The sequence below is a fragment of the Leguminivora glycinivorella genome, chromosome Z, assembly GCF_023078275.1.
Source record: "Leguminivora glycinivorella isolate SPB_JAAS2020 chromosome Z, LegGlyc_1.1, whole genome shotgun sequence".
NCBI lineage: Eukaryota > Metazoa > Arthropoda > Insecta > Lepidoptera > Tortricidae > Leguminivora > Leguminivora glycinivorella.
This window is the reverse complement of record NC_062998.1, coordinates 46,352,449-46,371,490: the sequence shown is the minus strand read 5'-3', so window position 1 is coordinate 46,371,490 and position 19,042 is coordinate 46,352,449. Positions and strand designations below refer to the sequence as shown.

The 19,042-nt window shown below is 40.2% G+C and overlaps 1 protein-coding gene across 1 annotated transcript; it reads right to left on the bottom strand.

Annotated features, from left to right (window-relative positions):
• Positions 1–5,023: 5,023 nt before the first annotated feature.
• On the bottom strand, positions 5,024–11,249 carry LOC125240502 (ring-infected erythrocyte surface antigen-like). Its single transcript, XM_048148394.1, has 3 exons — positions 11,121–11,249; positions 9,235–9,317; positions 5,024–5,929 (listed from the first exon to the last, which is right to left on the bottom strand). Exons 2-3 carry the CDS (start codon positions 9,289–9,291, stop codon positions 5,024–5,026), a joined length of 963 nt encoding a protein of 320 aa, XP_048004351.1. The 5' UTR covers positions 9,292–9,317; positions 11,121–11,249.
• Positions 11,250–19,042: the final 7,793 nt, after the last annotated feature.

Below are 19,042 nucleotides of genomic sequence, written 5' to 3'. Positions count from 1 at the left end.
TTCTTGATGACATGTCTTTAATTTCCCTTAGACAGCAACACATGCCATGAGGACCGTTCGCTGAATCACTATGTGTGGAGGCATCATTATGGTTGATCCACACAATTGGCAATGATAGGAGCAGACATTGTAAATTTCTAGCAATTTCGATGAAGCATGGTGGCAAAAAAAGTTTATACAAACATTTGTACTTTGTAGGTACCTAAATCATTAATTAAGATTCATATTAATATATTAACCCTAATTAACTTCAAAGCTTGTTCGGGCAATTCTGCACCGAAATTGCTATACTTCGTTTCTTTTAAGATTAGAATTATCTGTCAAACGGGTAAACAAAGAAGCAGTGGTCGTAGACCTTCCTTCTTCGATTTCGACCGATACCACTGATTTCTTGGAACTTATGTACATAGTATTATAAGTTATAACATACATACATACATACATACAGTCACGCCTATATCCCATGATGGGGTAGGCAGAGCACATGAAACTACTAAAGTCTCAGTGCCACTCTTGGCAAATAAGGGGTTGAAAGAAAACGAAACTGACATTGCAGTGACAGGTTGCCAGCCTCTCGCCTAATGCCACAATTTAACCCATATCCCACAGTCGCCTTCTACGACACCCACGGGAAGAAAGGGGGTGATGAAATTCTTAACCCGTCACCACACGGGGTATAAGTTATAAGTTCCAAGAAATCAGTGGTATCGGCCGAAATCGAAGAAGGAAGGTCTACGACCACTGCTTCTTTGTTTACCCGTTTGACAGATAATTCTAATCTTAAAAGAAACGAAGTATAGAAAATTTAAGATGTCCGAAGCTTGCTTCTAAGCGATAACTCTACCGTATGGCATAATCATGGTCGTCACTTCCTTTGTGGCCCAGAAAACAGATGAAATGGCGATTATGCTCCATCATGAGCTATTGTAATCCATTAAGCGATCAAGATAGGAACCATCTGCAATTTCCCATCATGGCCAATGGTGTATGTATATATGTATAGTCAAGTGCAAAAATACGTATCGATTTTATCCGCTCAAAAATATGTACCGAGACCTTATTCCGCCGACATAAAGTGCTATGGGACATATTTTTGATAAGTTGTGAGCAAAATCAGCAAAAGTACAAGTACAAGGGTACAAGTTTCTAATGGGGTGGCAACGCGCATGTGACACTGTTTGAGTTGCAGGCGTCCATAGGTTACGGTGACCGCTTTACATCAGGCGGACCGTATACTTGTTTGCCACCGACGTTGTATAAAAAAAAAAAAGTTGTACGCACCCATATTTTTACACTTGACTGTACTAGAGTTAACCCCTCATATGCGGCCTGTCAATTTTGTTCATTGAAATAGTGACATTTAAAACAATAGATTAAAATTCCCATGCAAGGACCCGTGTCTTGCATACGAGGGGTTAATCCATGATAAGTTGGCAACGATTTTGCCAGCCTCACCAAATATTTTAAACGTCAAATTTCAATGAAATTATGACGTTTTAACCCTTGCGAGGCTATCAAAATCGCTGCCAATTTATGTTGGTCTGACTTTACTACAGAAATTCTCGAGGCACAGGTCAATTCACAAGAGCTGGCACGAATGGAACGAATGAATGACAATGTGAACAAGTTTCGTTTATTCCATTCGCTTTCGTGAATGGATCTGTACTCAGTTTATTAACAGACAGAGCAAAATCTTGAAAACAATAAACTTAGTCTAAAAACAGTAAACTTAAGAAATTTACAGAAATGAGGAGGCAAACAAACATTTTGTCACGCCAGGTGGCGCTACTATCCGCTACTAACACATTAATTATTAGAAGATTTGTTTCTGACTTTGCAACACAGTAAATATGTACTCCTTAACTACATACACAGTATAAAACCAGTATATAACTCTTCTTACAAACGTACAGTCACCGGCATAAATTAAGTGATGATAATTGTACCTTGTCGCTTTTAATCGTTTGACATTTCAAACACGACGTTAAAGTGACAAGGTACAGAAATCATCACTTATTTGTGCTGGTGACTGTACGCCGTCCGTTACGTCTGGTGCGCGCCATGGACGTACGCAACACATGTAAGCGGAGAATGACCGAGAACGAATCTTTCTCATCCGCTTACTTGTGTTGCGTACAGACACGGCGCGCACACATACACACCGCGCGGCGTACGTTTGTTACAAGAGTTACTACAGCTAGGCAAGCATGGTCGCGCGATAAATGATAAAACATCAGGCCGTCCCTATCGCACTATTAGTAAGTGCGATAGGGATAGCCAGATGTTTTATCATATATCGCGCGACCATACATGCCTGCCTGGTCTTGTACTGTGCTACGGCTGTTGTAGCGACAACTGTCCTGATCATTCAGTGTGCCTCCACATGTTTATGTTTATAATCTGTATCTTCATCTCTCTTAATAATTTGTATTACAGGCACTTATTCAGCATAAACATTTTGAAATTAAACCCTGATCATATCAGTTTCAAATTAAAACAATGATTATTATAAATTGTCTTTCACATTCTAATCTTAAGAACTATCTTAGAACTTCACTTAGTGAATTAAGATTGTAATCTTAAATTGAATAACAAATAGTATTTTAAAAATAGATAATAATTGGCACAAAAACTTTGAAATAAAGAAAACAAAACTCACTTTTGAAGTAATTAAATCAACATATCGCTTTCAATGACTCATAGACTTTACAAACCTAAAATTCTTCATGTTTAAAATTTCGATTAATCTTGAACATAAAATGAATCATCAAAATACTTAATTATAAAACGTTTTCAGTTTGCATAGTTAGTAATTCAACTTTTTAAAATCAAATTACACGTTGAATTCTTTTTTCTTATAAGTAAAGTGAAATTTTCAGTAACCAATTCAATCTACATCATTATTGGCATTCATCCGCAGCAATTCACTGAAGAAACTGATAAAGACGGTTGTCTTTATTCATGAGCGAGAATATACCGAACATCTCTGTGACCTCCTGCTTGTCTTTGGAGTTCAGAGGCGCCGGGATCCTCATAGGAATGTACTTAGTTATGACAGCGCGGGCCAGTTGTATGTGATGGATGGGATGGTGACCAGATGTATGAGTCCACGGGAAGTGATGGACTAATCTTCGCAGCACCCAGGCCCTCAGTCGAGCCGGAGATGTCTTCATCCGGAGAGCTCGCTCGCACTCCCAACAGATTCTAAACAGTTCTTCACTAGGCAGGCATACTCCTTTAAGATGTTTTGAGGTTATAAACTTGTGGAACCACTGCCTCTTGTCAGTACACATCGCGTCTATGCACGTCTCACATTTGAGACTTCTTGCGAATTTTGCAGCAATCCATCCGGCTAAGTAGCCGACCATGTTCTTTCTAGTCGATAAGTCCATTTCGGTATCCATCGCTTTGGAGTAGTCGCGGACGAGCTTGGTGGCGTTGTCGTTGTGTGTAGTCTTGGGCAGTTTCCGAGGCCGGTACTGGAAGGAGTACACCTCGTCGAATTCGCGCTTGCTCGACGTACGCTCGATGACGTTCGACGGCGAATACTTATTCTTCATCGGCCAGTGCTCCAGTTTAACATTCTTATCGGAAAAGTTTGGATTTTCCTCGAGAATGTCGAATAAATAATCGTAGTACGATTGGAAAGAGTAGCCGTTGAAATCTTCGGCCTGCTGCAGGTGCTCAAAGGCTCTTAGACTCTTTACAAAATTTTCGGCGTGGTCCTTGCACAATCGATGCGGGTTCAAGCTTTCTACTCTCTGCTCCTTCTCGACTAAAGTCGTACACAGGTGCTTGAAACTCTCGATGCAGATCAGAAAGGTGATAAATCCACATGCCGGTTTGCCTTCCACGAAAGATCTGAACTTAAGTTTTTCGACCAGATTTTCTTTGTCAAAAGGCGACAGGGTATTCTCTCGATTACAGAACAGAGATATCATGTAGTCTTTCGCCGCGTTCAATTCTTGTTCGACCTCGGCCAAGTTTCTGGTGACTTTTGAGTTGAGGATGTTGTACAGGGAGTTTACAATTTCGATGTATCTTCGTGTAGGCGCGGTGTCTCGGAAGCTCGGGAACAGTTCCTCACACAGCTTAAGCGCGGGCGCCAGGCTCTCGCTCAATATCTCCGTCGTGAGACCGACTTTCGCGATGTGATTCCGCAGTTCCAAGAACTTTGGTTGCTCAAAATCTATTGTTTCATCGGAATAGAGACCTCGCAACTTCCTGATGAGACTCCAGCGTACTTTATTTCCCGCGTCGTCGTGTAGAACTCCTTTGACTTTAAGCGTATGTCGCGCGCTGCGGACCGCTAAGCAGGGATCGACCCAGACCGCTACATCGCTGTCACACACCGGGTGTTTGAAGATGGTCTTCAAGTTGTTAACATCTTGGAACGAGCAGCCTAAGAATTCTGCCGGAGTGGGAGAGTCTAGAGTTACCGCAACTACATCTACCCCAGTTTCGTGGCATTGCGTTAAGCATACTCTGATCAACTCCGCTTGGGACTCTGGAGGGATGTGTTTGGCAAAAATGTAGCCGATAGGTATCTTCCAGTCTTCATCGAGGCTCACCAGGACGAAAACGAACGTCATGATGGCCTTGTCTGTGTATTCGAAATTACACCCGCCGCCGTAGTCCACTTGATCGTAGTCAAAACCGTAGTTTTTCATGAATATATCGCGCGACATCAAGACGCATGTCAGCCTTTTTTTAGCGGCTTTCTGTTTCAAAATATTGAAGGCTCTTTCGGAGAGACCTGGTTGTTCGTCCTTTTTAAGGTACCATAAGCATAATTCTTTTCGGTCAGGTAGTGGAGTATTGAAGGTCTCAACGATATATTTGTAACATGATGGTGAATAGAAATTTAGGAAGAGAGCAAACTCTTTTAACGATCTTGTGGATGTGCCGAACTTGTTTTTAGCCTTGTTATTTTTGTACTGAGCGTCTAACTCTTTCACATAAGTTTCCAGCACGTCGACGTATTCGTACTCTTCGGAAATTCGCTTTTCTTTGACAACATGTTTTAGAATAAATTTGAAGCTCCTAGTTTTCTTGCGGTGACCGGACCAGATGTCTCTGATTTTTCACCCGCCTTTTCAGATTTCTCCGCTTGTGTTTCCTCATTCTCCTGTTGTTCTTCATCTTCGATTGCCTCTTTTGGTTCTGTATCATTTTTATTCATTAGATTTTTGTTGTTTTCTTCAGTTGTTATGTTATCATCCTGTCTATTGCTATCAACAGCAGTTTCTACCAAAGATGAAATATTACAACACTTAAGACATTTCGGTACGGTAATCTCCTTTGTAACTGGTTTTTCATTGACAGTTTCATTTATTACATTTTGAGATGTCTCTTGCTGTTTTTCTTTACCTTTAGATTCCTTTTCATTACTTTCTAAAGATTTCTGTACTTCTTGCACATTATTCTCTACCTTTTCAATGTTCTCTTGTGATTCTTCTTTTTGCTTTGTTGTAACTTCACCATTAGCTGCTTTATCATCAGTTGCTTTATTTTCTTCACTTACATTATTTCCACTATTTGCAGCTGCATCTTTGGTATCTTTCGTTTCATTTTGACTTTCATTCGAGTTAGCTTCTTTCTTCTCTTTCATCCGCGCAATATTCTCCAAGAACGCCTTCAGCAAATCCTCTCCCTCGCTTTCATCTTCAGAACTCTCCGATTCTGCCTTAGGAAATTTAGGTATCAAAGATTTGATATCATCTTCGCAGATCTCAGCTTTCTCGTTATACCTTTCCTGTGTGATTATGCCCTGTTCCTTAAGCATCAGCCACACGATCATGTCCGGGGTGACTCGGTTGCCGGTGGCGGATTCCGCGTCGGATTCGGAGGCGCCCTCGTCGGAACTGCTCTCTGAGTAGTAGTCGTCGGAATCGGTGTCCATTTGGTCTTCGTCACTGACCAGGATGTCCTGAAAAATTATAAATGAAGTTTAAACACATGACATTAGTTAGTAGGTTCTCTCAAGGGGGCGAAATGACATATTTACGGAAAGAACACCCCACACTGAATATGGTACGCAGCAAAGGATTCAATGAACGAAGCCTATTTTGAGGCGCCTAAGCTAAAAACGCCGCCTGAAAAAGGCATCGTATAAACACTTACGCTGCCATTTTTGGCGGCATGTTAGCACTGGCACGGAATAGACACCTATTTTTCGGCTCAACTATATTGAACAGCTGACTGGGGTCCGTTATCTTGCTGAGCAAATTTGCTCGGGAGAGGCATACGTGCGCGCATGAGCCAGGGCCTGCTCGTCAGTGTGGCTGTGGACCCGCTAATAAACAATATACATACAATCACGCCTGTATCCCATAAAGGGGTAGGCAGAACACATGAAACTTTTTTTTTTTTTAATGCAACTCTTGGCAAATAAGGGGTTGAAAGAAAACGAAACTGTGACATTGCAGTGACAGGTTGCCAGCCTCTCGCCTACAGCGCAATTTAACCCATATCCCATAGTCGCCTTCTACGACACCCACAGGAAGAAAGGGAATGGTGAAATTCTTAACCGTCACCACACAGGCTAAACAAACAATATAAACATCATAAATAACAATGCTAATTATTTATTTTCTCAATCCCAGTCCAAGGGGAGTCAGTCCCCTTGTCACTCTCTTTAGGGATGACTTGTGACATAGAAAAATATGCTATCCTTCTCTGGGAATTGCATGTTCTCTATGGCAAATACTTACATACATAGAAAACATCCATGATGCAGGAACGAGTATCTGTGCTCATCACACAAATACTGGGATTCAATCCCAGGACCGCAACTTTGCAGGCAGGGTCACTACACAATAGGCCAGACCCAGATCAGTTGTCATTCCATTGAGCAGTTTATGTATAAAGAAGTAACAGACAGGCACACAGTTTTTATAATACAGTAGAACCCGCTTAAAACGATTCTGAGGGGACCCAGCCAAAAAAGCGTATTATACGGGAAATCGTATTAAACGTGAAAAAATTGTGTTTCATCGTAAACTTTTAATATGGTTACTTTTTCTTGGAACGATAATGCTTTTTTTCTTATTTTTGACATCACTGAACAAAGATGGGACAAAGAATTCATAAACTCAACACCGAAACTCAACACCGCAGCAGTGATAATAAGCGAAGTGTATGTAGCTAGGTACGAACTAGTTAGTTAGTTAGTTAGTTTTATTGGGCATTTTCCGCAAGTCGACATCCATTGTGCCTATTTTGCGTGAAATAGACGGGGTAGCACTATTCCAACCACCCTAGCTCCTCTACGAATCCTAGCAGTGTTTTCAGGTTGCTAAATACCTCTTTCAGTGTGTTTGGCGTACCTAGATACTTGTTCCTATATACTTCTACCTGTTTACACTCTAGAAGAAAGTGTTTGGTGGTTTCTTCTGCTTCCATGCACGCTCTGCACATGGGGCTATCGGTTATACCTATGTTATTGAGGTGTTTGTTCAGTGTGTTGTGTCCTGTCATTAATCCTACTAGTTTGCGCAGTTGCTGTCTGGGTGTTCTGAGTAGGATTTTTGTGAGCTTTGTATTAGGTTCAGCAAGAATTTCTTTAGTTTGTCTACATGTGTCTAACTCTACCCAATATTTGTTGTGTAGCTGTTTGTAGTGTTGACTAAGTTGGTTTTTCCTATATGATACTGGTAGGGGTATGATGGGTTCGGGGCCATATGCCGGTGTGGCTGATCCTTCTCGGGCCAGTTCATCCGCTGCATCATTCCCTCTTGATCCACTGTGCCCCTTTATCCATTGTAGTGTTACTTTGTTGTCCTCTTCACACACTTCAGTGAGTCTTTGATGACATTCTAGTATTAGTTTCGAGGTAAGTTTCGGGCTGTCTAGTGCCTGAAGCACTGATTTGCTGTCTGATAGTATCAGTATGTTTCCATGTTTTACCTGTCGTCTCTTTATGGCATTGCAAGCTTCTATTATTCCTACACATTCGGCTTGGAATACCGTGCTGTGTTCACCTAGGGGCTTGGATATGTGTATGTTTAAATCTTCTGAGAAGACTCCACACCCTGTTCCCTCTTTTGTTTTTGATCCGTCTGTAAATATTCTTAGATTTGTTTGGTGTAGTCCTTCTTTTGGATCTTCTGTTAGCAATGTCGTGTATTTTTTGCAGAAGATCGTGGTTTTTGGTATTTTGTCCACTGGCGCTTCTAGCATCGGCAGTTTTGAGATCATGTCGCCATATATTATTCTGTGCGTTGAATTGAGTTTTGTCCATAGGGTTAGGTCTTTCAGTCGGAGGGCTGTGGCTGCAGCTTCCTTTTGTATGTATATGTGTAGGGGTAAGAGTCCTAGCATTATTTCTAAAGCTGCTGTCGGAGTAGTTCTCATACATCCCGTTGTTGCTACACATGCTAGTCGTTGTGTTTTATTCAGCTTGTCTATTGCCGTGGTTTGCTTGGTGCGGGGCCACCATACAATAGCACCATAGCTGATCATCGGCATTATTACCATTTTGTAAAGCCACAGTATGATGTGGGGAGCAAGACCCCATTTCTTGCCCACCATCCTTCGGCATTGCCAGAAAGCCACTGTTGCTTTGCTTAGTTTTTGTTCTAGGTGTTTACTCCAGTTGAGTTTGTCGTCGAGGATTATGCCTAGATATTTCACCTCTTTTGAAAGTGTCAGTTGTGTGCCAAATAGTGTCGGCATTTCGTATATGCCCAATTTCCGTTTATGTGTAAAGAGAATTGTGTCGGTCTTCTTAGGGTTTACCGATAGGTCATTCTCCGTGCACCATTTCTCTACTATTTTCAGTGCTGTCTGTGTGAGATTGCACAGTGTACTGATTACCAGGCCGCTGATTAGTATGACTAAATCATCTGCATATCCTATGGTAATGAAGTGCTTTTCGTTCAGTTTTGTTATCAAATCATAGGTACGAACTATCGCACTAACCGCTGAGTTAGGACGACAAATAAGAAATTTATCTTTACGGGTGGCGGCGTCGCCAGAATCGCGTAATTAGTACAGTACAATTAGTTCCAATTTTTGTCACCCGCATAAATAAAGTTGTAAAGTAATGCAAGGTTTTAGATGGTGTATTAAGCGGAGACGTGAGTCGTATTAACCGTGAAAAAATGTCTGAAAACAGGTCTCAAATTGTAGGGACCGGCGTAAAATGGCGTAATATGCGGGAAATCGTATTAAACGTGATCGTTTTAACCGGGTTCTACTGTATTAGTATGATTGTAGTAATCAATCACTTACCTCTCCGGGAACATTGTCTCCCAGCTTACACTCACTAGCTGCAGTCTTTTTGCACATGGCGACTATTGAGCCTTAATCGGCACCTGAAATTTAAAACAAAATTAATTAGAATAAGTATCTGCCAGTTGCCTCTGGTGTGCAGTATCTATCTATCTATTAAGCCCCTTTTTAACCCCCGACGCAAAAACGACGGGGTGTTATAAGTTTGACGTGTCTGTCTGTCTGTTTGTTTGTCTGTCTGTCCGTGTGTGTGTCTGTCTGTGGCATCGTAGCTCCCGAACGGATGAACCGATTTGGATTTTTTTTTTGTCTGAAAGCTGAGTAAGTCAGGAGTGTTCTTAGCCATGTTTCATGAAAATCGGTCTAGTATGTCGTGGTCGAAGGTTTTTTTTAAATTTTAATTTCTGAATTTTAATCTCTTAATTCAGTGTGCCGCTTGGCAAAGGCCTCCTCTAGCTCTTTCCATTGGGGTCTATCTTGGGCCACTCTTCTCCACTTCGGGCCCACTGTAAGATTGAGTTTGTCCTCCCATCTTGTTCGAGGTTTCTTCTGGCCCCTATTATATGGTAAGCAGTATACAAAATCCAAAAAACACAAGGGCTCTTTTACCTGTCAATATGCACAAGGCATGAAATAGAATGACATTAACATAAATAACATGAAAAACTTTACTTTAAAAATAATCTTAAAAAATATAAATAATCAGAGAAGTATGGTGTGTCTATGTAGGTAATAATAAAAATTAGGGATATATAAGGTCCCATCTCATAATACTAAAACAATTAAATGATTTAGAGGTGTATAGTCTCTCCAAGTAAGTGTATTGAGTTGTATGTAAGCTATAGCTAAGTATGATAGCTGGTGGACAGAATTCTGTTATCAGAGAAAAATATCTTATAAGAATCCTTGGTTTTCGTTTCAGTTATTCCTGAGACTTTCTTAAAACTTTGGTGATGAGCTCAGCCCCCATGTGCAGATAAGCTAAGAATTTCACCACTCCCTTTCATCCCGTGGGTGTTATAGGGGTGAATCCACCTAAAGTAAGGTGAGTCACAACTTCATTGTGTGTTTATTTGAACTACAGCCGCAAATTAAAGGATCTACACATATATCGGGAAAGTAACTTATTTAGAGATACATTATCATTTGAACTTGCATTGTGAATAAATGGAACATGCCATAAAATCGTGACTCATGTTACTCTTGCGTCGGATTGACCCATAGGAGTTCCGACTGTCGGATCGGGTTCAATCAATAGTGGTGTGGTCGCCACCTGAGCTAGCAATATACCACTGCAATATCACAATTTTGGTTTATTTTAACCTGTTAAAATTGTGAATAACACTGAATTCAAAACATTTTCACGTGCTTAGCCTATCTCTTTAGGGAATACAGGCGTTAATTAATTCCTGAGGAAGGTTTCGTTGTAAAGTTCGTTTTGTGTAATCCATAAAAATCCGAATCAGTTCACTAGTTTAAGATAAAAATTTAACGACACAAAAGTATTTATTACGGTTTATGTGGTCTTCGAAAAAGTAAGTAATAAATATACATCGGAATCTCAATAATAATATCAGCTCCCAAAAAACTAATCCAGAAGACTCCATCAACACAAAGCGACAAATCATCAAAAAGAAAACACAATAATTTCTCCGAAACATGATGGCCGTCACAAGCATGTCCCAAGTTATGGTAAAAAATGTATTGACTGTCGGTGATCATTAGGACTTAAAAACTGATGAATTAAAAGCAAATTCTAACTGCAAAACAAAATCTTTTCAGCAAAGAAAGGAACTTCTGCGTCGAAATGTAATTCTTTGTCATTTTGCAAATTTGTGTGGGTCGTTGAAAAATACTGCAAGTGTGATAAAAAATTGAATACTTACTGCTTCTCGCAATAACTGCAACTTTGAGTTACTCTTGCTTATAATTTGCGGTTAAAGATTCTTCGCTATATTTCTTTTCTATTATTGTTTAAAACGTTGCAAAATATTTTCTTCTCACTCAACTGCCAAAACCAAACGAAAACACCGGAAAGAAAAAAAAGTATATGCCAGTGTTGTAGGACTAAAAAAAATTGGTTGTCTGTAAAGTCGGTTTACGGACGGTAGTTTAACGTGATAGAAATTACAGTAGTATAGACAGGGGCGGTCAGAGTATAGCAAAAGGGGCCCGATTCTAGGACTTTTTTCACGTTTTTTTGTTCTTATTTGAAAGAATGCATTAAAATAAGCATCTTTTATAAATTAAAGTTTTTTTCAAAACCTACTAATTTACGATTTAGGAGTTAGAGTGGTGCAAAGTTGGACAATTTTCCCGTAGCATTACTAAGGCGCCAGAGACAGAAACTAAGTCCTAAAATCGGGCCCCTTTTGCTTATACCCCAACCGTCCATACACAAACCACTTGCTCTTGCTTGGTGGCCTTGAGGAACGGGACAATGACGTCATCTTTTTCGTGCATGCAGCCCGTAGTAACGAGTTATTAGACGTTATCACGTCAAAAATAAAAATGTCCCAGATAACAGTTCTAATCAACATTCAACAATTAAAATGATTTATTAATAATGAAGAACTAACACGATAAGGTAGGCAAGCACGAATTCAAATTTGTGATTTTTGTGTTTATTGCCATCGCGCAGTCGGGGGCGGTGCCGCTCGGCTGCCCGCAGAAAGCCACTTTCGCATCAGAAGTCCGAAACTAGAGAAATATAGAGAGCGCTCGATAGCGAGTAGCTACTTGCGCCGGCGGCGGACGCGGTTGTGTGCGTGCGCCACGCGCACGCACACAGGGCCTCTCTGTGGGTTCCACCCCCGTCAGCGCGACGGCGATAAAGACCTAAAAATCTGAAATTTGAATTCGTGCTTCGGTATCGTATCGTATCCTCTTAAGGGTTAATTCGCCTTCTGAATTTGTTATGAAAGTGCGTGCATTGGTGACGAATCGCTTAGTGGACGCCAGGCTTCACATATTGCTTTTCGTTTTACCAACAACGCCATTCATTCATAAGTTTCATTAACGATACCATGGTTACGGAGTGCACACGAGTTGAATGCGGCTACGTAACCAGTCTAAAATGTGTCGTCTAGACGCGTAAGAAGATCATGGTTCCGGAGAGCGCCCTTACACTGGTTTTTGGCGTATGACTAGCCCGCACTCAAGTGGCTATTCTAATTATATTACGTACGTTATGCACAGTCACTCCATCTAGTGACGAGAGGTAATAATACTTAGACGACTCAATAACGTTCAATGCGAGTTTGCTGATGTTGTATTCAGTCGTGTAATAAATTTTAGATTCGAATTTTGAAAAATATTGCATTGAATTCGTGTTTTTGTGGATTTGTGTATTAAATTAATGATATTCTTAATGCATGAGACTAAAATAATACCTTTGAGACCTTTAAATTTATTGAATAAATAGGTCATAATGGCTAATCGTGGCACGTAGCGCCATCTATGATTTTGGTTTGACATTAATTATACGATGTTCCGGATGAGACCCCATGCTAATACCATAAATGGGAAAGGGTGTGTGTCTGTTTGTTTGTCCGTCTTTCACGGCAAAACGGAGCGACAAATTGACGTGGTATTTTAAGTGGAGATATTTGAAGTGACATAGAGGCTACTTCTTTCTCTTTCTAACGCGAGCGAAGCCGCGGGCAAGAGCTAGTTTTATTACAAAACGAAAACGGATGCAGGATTTCACTGCATTTCGGCACAGTATAATTAAAGAGTACTATCATAATCGTAACAAAACAATGTTCTGAAATCTATGGAGATTAGTGCGTTTTCACATTATCCGATCCGATATCGGACGTCGGACCGATATCCCATATATTACTCCTTCCGACATCCGATATCGGATCGGATAATGTGAAAACGGCCTTAGCTGATATATCGGTTGTTGATATGTCCGGTAGGTGCTGACCATTACCAAGGACGATATACATAATATCGGGACAAACAAAGCCCATAGAAAAAAGTGTACCCCTGAAATGTATGGGCCTTTGAGGCTTAAAACTAGATGGCGCTGTTTCGCAGCCTGGATGTGGCCAAAAATCATATTTTCCCCAAATATTTCTGCGCGTTTTTAGGGTTCCGTAGCCAAAATGGCAAAAACGGAACCCTTATAGTTTCGTCATGTCCGTCTGTCCGTCTGTCCGTCTGTCCGTCTGTCCGTCTGTCACAGCCGATTTACTCGGAAACTATAAGTACTACAGTGATGAAATTTGATGGGAATATGTGTTGTATGAACCGCTACAAAATTATGACACTAAATAGTAAAAAAAAAGAATTGGGGGTGGGGCCCCCATACATGTAACTGAGGGATGAAAATTTTTTTTTCGATGTACATACCCGTGTGGGGTATCAATGGAAAGGTCTTTTAAAATGATATAAAGTTTTCTAAAAAACATTTTTCTTAAAGTGAACGGTTTTTGAGATATCAGCTCTCAAAGTCGTAAAAAGTATGTCCCCCCCCCCTCTATTTTTATAACTACGGGGTATAAAATTCTAAAAAAATAGAGGTGATGCATGCTAATTAACTCTTTCAACGATTTTTGGTTTGATCAAAGTATCTCTTATAGTTTTTGAGATAGGTTGATTTAACTGTAATTTTGGCAGGTGTATAAATTGACATAATAAGTTTATTATATTTGCTGCTACGGAACCCTTTGTGCGCGAGCCCGACTCGCACTTGGCCGGTTTTATTTTTTATAAGAACAAATGACATGCTTCTTTATTTTAATATCATAATATTCCTAGTATGATTGTAAGTCCATACTTCCATACTTAATAAAATCCATACCAATATTATAAATGGAAAAGTGTGTGTGTCTGTTTGTTCGTCCGTCTTTCACGGCAGAACGGAGCAACGAATTGACGTAATTTTGTTAGTGGAGATTGTTGTATTGATGGAGAGTGATATAGGCCTTTTTTTGTCTCGTTCTAACGCGAGCGAAGCCGCGGGCAAAAGCTAGTTACTTATATTATAAATGGGAAAGTGTGTTTGTCAGTTTGTTTGTCCGTCTTTCACGGCAAAACGGGGCGACGAATTGATGTGATTTTTTTATGTGGAAATAGTTGAAGGGATGGGAAGTGACATAGGCTACTGTTTGTCTCTTTCTGCCCCCCCCCCCCCCCACGCTTCCCTAAAATGGGGGGTGGAAGTTTGTATGGAATGGAGCATTCCGCAATTTTCTAATTTATATGTATAGGACTAGCCTTTGAGTCCCATAACTCCCATATACATCATCCTTGCTTATTACATTTTATTTCTCTACATGAATGTCTAATGTCTACATGTTTTAATTTTCTACAAATAATAACGCGAAACCAGTACCTACACTCGTATATACGAGTATGACGTCCTCACATTATTGCCATACGATAGCGGTTTGTAGCGATACTCTTTCAGGGTGAAATAAAAACTTGTCAGGCTTTCCTGTAGGTAACCTAACTGTAGGTCGTGTACACTTGCTTTATTCAGACCTCTATCAAATATTTTTTAGACTATCGTACTGGCCAGCTGAAAAGAATAATATTCCAAAAATAGAAATCAAAATTTGTCTTATTCTATTTCCATTGTCATTTTGATCATTTTACCACAGATTTTACCATCAAGACATGTGCAGTACTAGGTGTCTAATAAAAATTATTAGTTTTTAAATGGATCTAAATTCTAAGTTACAAAATGGATGTATCACAGGAAAGGCCAGCGAAAGCCACGTGTACCGAGTTAAGTGGCATTAATCTGAAGCTTGAACTGGAAGATTTGGAGCAGCTTATAACTCCGATCGGCCAGGCGGTGGTACAATGCTTGCGCGGCTGCGGCAACAGCACGAAGATCGGCGACATAGTGAAACGCTTGAGGAGGTCTGGGTACGACGATGATAGGAGTCGCAAGCTCTGCTCTAGAGAAGATACGTTAAAATTGTTTGAGAAAAAACCTGTACAGTCTCCAAGATCGGCGTCCGGCGACCCCCAAGATAGACGCCGGCGGCGCCGACGCCGACGCCACCGGCGCCGCTCCCGCCGCCGCCGCCGCCGCCGCCGCAGGCGACGCCGCTGATTGATCAGGCTGCACCGTTACTAAATTCTGTCCCGTGTCGTTTTAGAATCTTTTGAAATTGTTTGTTAGGTGATTGTTTGTATTGTGAAAATGTAGTAGATAGATGCTACCAGAAATTGTGTGCGTGTTTGTGTTGTTGATGTTTTATATTTTTTATAGCAATTATATATACAATTATTTAAAAAATGTGTTATTCTAGCGTTTGTCTTACACGACGATGTACTGTCGTATATTCGTAATGTCATAATCTATTAAATGCATTGGCACAGCTCGCACGGTAGGTAATCGGTTTAATTGGATCGCTGGTCTGCACGGTTAGAAAAAAACAAATACACGACACGATAGTACTCTTTATTATACCTACTGTACTGTGGCACGGTGCTTGCGGAATGTTTTGGGGCTGCAACTGTGTGCGACCATACGACGGTAAATCTTGGGTAAGTCCATTCGTTTTCTTACTTGTATGCTTAGACACGGATCCGTGCGTGGGAATTTTTATCTGAAAGAAACTGGTGGCCTAGCGGTAAGAGCGTGCGACTTTTGATCCGGAGGTTGCGGCCTCGAACCCCGGCTCGTACCAATGAGTTTTTTGGAACATATGTGCGAAATGTCATTTGATATTTGCCAGTCGCTCTTCGGTGAAGGGAAACATCGTGCGTGAGGAAACCGGACTAATTCCAATAAGGCCTAGTTACCCTTCGGGTTGGAAGGTCAGATGGCAGTCGCTTTCGTAAAACTAGTGACTACGCCAAATCTTGGAATTAGTTGTCAGAGTGGACCCCAGGCTCCCATGAGCCGTGGCAAATGCCGGGATAAAGCAAGGAGGATGATGATATTTTAAATATGAAGGGCGTATTTTCAGTGATCAAAATTGACAGGCCGCATACGAGGAGTTAATCTTGAATTTCATTCTTTCGTCTCATTTTGTCTTTAACCCCCGACACAAAAACGAAGGGGTGTTATAAGTTTGACGTGTCTGTCTGTCTGTCCGTCTGTCGGTTTGTCTGTCTGTGTGTGTGTCTGTCTGTGGCATCGTAGCTCCCGAACGGATGAACCGATTTAGATTTAGTTTTTTTTGTCTGAAAGCTGAGTAAGTCGGGAGTGTTCTTCGCCATGTTTCATGAAAATCGATCTACTATGTCGGGGTAGGGGGTTTTTTCAAAATGTTTATTAGTCACTTTGGCCAGTAGGTAGTCTGTCTGTCGCTTTTAGGGTTCCGTAGTAAAAAGGTACAAAGGGAACCCTTATGGTGCCGCTCGGTCCGTCTGTGTGTATGTCTGTCCGTCTGTCACATTACTTAACCTCTCGTATGCTTAGGAGCAGATCTGCTCCATATTGTTTCAACTTTAACATGTAGTTATTATGACTAATATATTAATGACAATTTTTTGACAGACGCATACGAAAGGTTAATATCTCTAGAACTACTTATGCTATCGATATGAAATCTGGAATAGTTTGGCCCACTTCCACCATTCACTTATCTAGATGACAGCCCACTAACTGTTGTCGCGTCTGTTTTCCGTACAAAAAAGCGAAGTCTTAGGCTCCCCACAGACAGTCTTAAAAATTCATAATCTTAAAAAAAACTTGTATGCAATCTGACAGTTCAGATCTGTCAGTGTCTTGTCAGTGTCAGTTTGAACTGTCAGATTGCATACAAGTTTTTTTTAAGATTATGAATTTTTAAGACTGTCTGTGGGGAGCCTTAGGCTTCCCACAGTCTTAAAAATTCATAATCTTAAAAAAAAATTGTATGCAATCTGACAGTTCAAACTGACACTGACAAGACACTGACAGATCTGTCAGTGTCAATTTGCATACAATTTTTTTTTAATTTATGAATTTTTAAGACTGTCTGTGGGAAGCCTTACAACTAAACTCACTGGTCAAGGCAACTGATGGGAACGAATGTGATTCCGCATAAAAATGCTACGATTTATGACTTACTAGCTTTTGCTCGCGGTTTCGCTCGCGTTAGAAAGAGACAAAAAGTAGCCTATGTCACTCTCCATCCCTTCAACTATCTCCACTTGAAAAATCACGACAATTCGTCGCTCCGTTTTCCCGTGAAGAACGGACAAACAAACAGACACACACACTTTCCCATTTATAATATTAAGTAGTATGGATAGTATGGATGACTGAAAATGCGATGGAGTAGAGTTAACTCTTAAGTGCATACCCTTAACAATGATTTATTTAAATTTGAATTTTGACATGCTGTTAATAGAGTAAAAAATAGTACAGTTAACATTACACACAGTTAATGCACCATTTGAGACATAAAATGCATTTTGACAGTTTAGATACGATTGTGCAATAAGCATGCGCGGATGGACCCCATAATGGAGCCTAGGTTGGCCATACAAATAGACCACGTGCCCCCCCCCCCCCCCCCCCACACTAGTATTTTATACAATCGTGATATACAATAATACAAAGCTTTTCAGTAGAGTACAATGATTACTCTACCTAATAGTACGGTACGAGACTGAAAAGCTTAATTATATCACTATTGTGTAAAATATTTTCTTACGAGTCATCATCTTCATCAATGGACGGAAATATCATCATTCATGCAAGTTAAAATTAATGTTAATAGAGTCGTTCACCGTTGTATCAACATCGAATTACCTAGCAACCAATTGTTTGTAATAACCGTCTCTGATTGGCCGATAACGCGACAGATAAAAAAAAATGTGTTTCAGATGCAGGAAAAATTGCCAGGTATCGCAAATTAGTATAGAAATTGTATGAAGTTCTATTTTTGAAATTATTAGGTAACTAAAGTCAACTATAATGAGCTTTTCTATTTTTGAAATTATTAGTTAACTAAGTCACCTATAATGAGCTTATTATAATTGAGGTGGTGTCCTAATTGACAGATTACTGTCGACAAGTAGAAAAAAAACCGGCCAAGTGCGAGTCGGACTCGCGCACCGAGGGTTCCGTACAAACCTGCATTTGATATGAATTTCAACTTGATAGCTCTACGCGTTCATGAGGAAAAAAGTAATAAGTTTATATTTATTAAAAAATATATATTTTGTAATGTAACTAAAAATTTAAGGTTTTCGGAATTTTTCCTTTATGTGTGCTATAAAACGTTGCTTCATGCCAAATTTCAAGATTCTAGGTCGACTGGAAGTACCCTTTAGGTTTTGATTCCCTTGCGAGTACTTGCGAGTTTCAAAATATGCAGCTTAAATTGCTGTTTCTTTTGATTGCGTTGACATAGAAGTTTGATTTTGTTACAGCTTAAAGGTATTATAGACCTGAGTATTTGGTATGAATTTCAATTTAATACCTCTACGCGTTTATGAGGAAATGGGTAGTAAGGTTAAAATTATTAAAAAAAAATATATTATGTGATGTAACTAAAAATTTATGGTTTTCGTAATTTTTCCTTTATCTATGCTATAAGACGTTGCTTCGTACCGAATTTCAAGATTCTGAGTTCACGGGAAGCACCCTGTAGGTTTTGATTCCCTTGCAAGTGTCGAAAATTTGCGGCATAAACGGCTGTATCTTTTGATTGCGTTGGCTTAGAAGTTTGATTTTTTCACAGCTTCAAGGGACAGTAGACCTGAGTAATTGATATAAATTTCAGCTTCATACCTCCACGCGTTCCTGAGAAAAAGGGTCTTGACAGACGGACGGACGGACAGACGGACAACAAAGTGATCCTATAAGGGTTCCGTTTTTTCCTTTTGAGGTACGGAACCCTAAAAA

What these genes read in the sequence shown, in the direction of transcription:
- LOC125240502 (XM_048148394.1), bottom strand. Translation starts at nt 9,291, where the DNA reads ATGTGCAAAAAGACTGCAGCTAGTGAGTGTAAGCTGGGAGACAATGTT. An exon ending in GAGACAATGTTCCCGGAGAG is followed by an intron (nt 5,930 to 9,234) that starts GTAAGTGATTGA and finishes ATAATTTTTCAG; the next exon opens with GACATCCTGGTCAGTGACGA.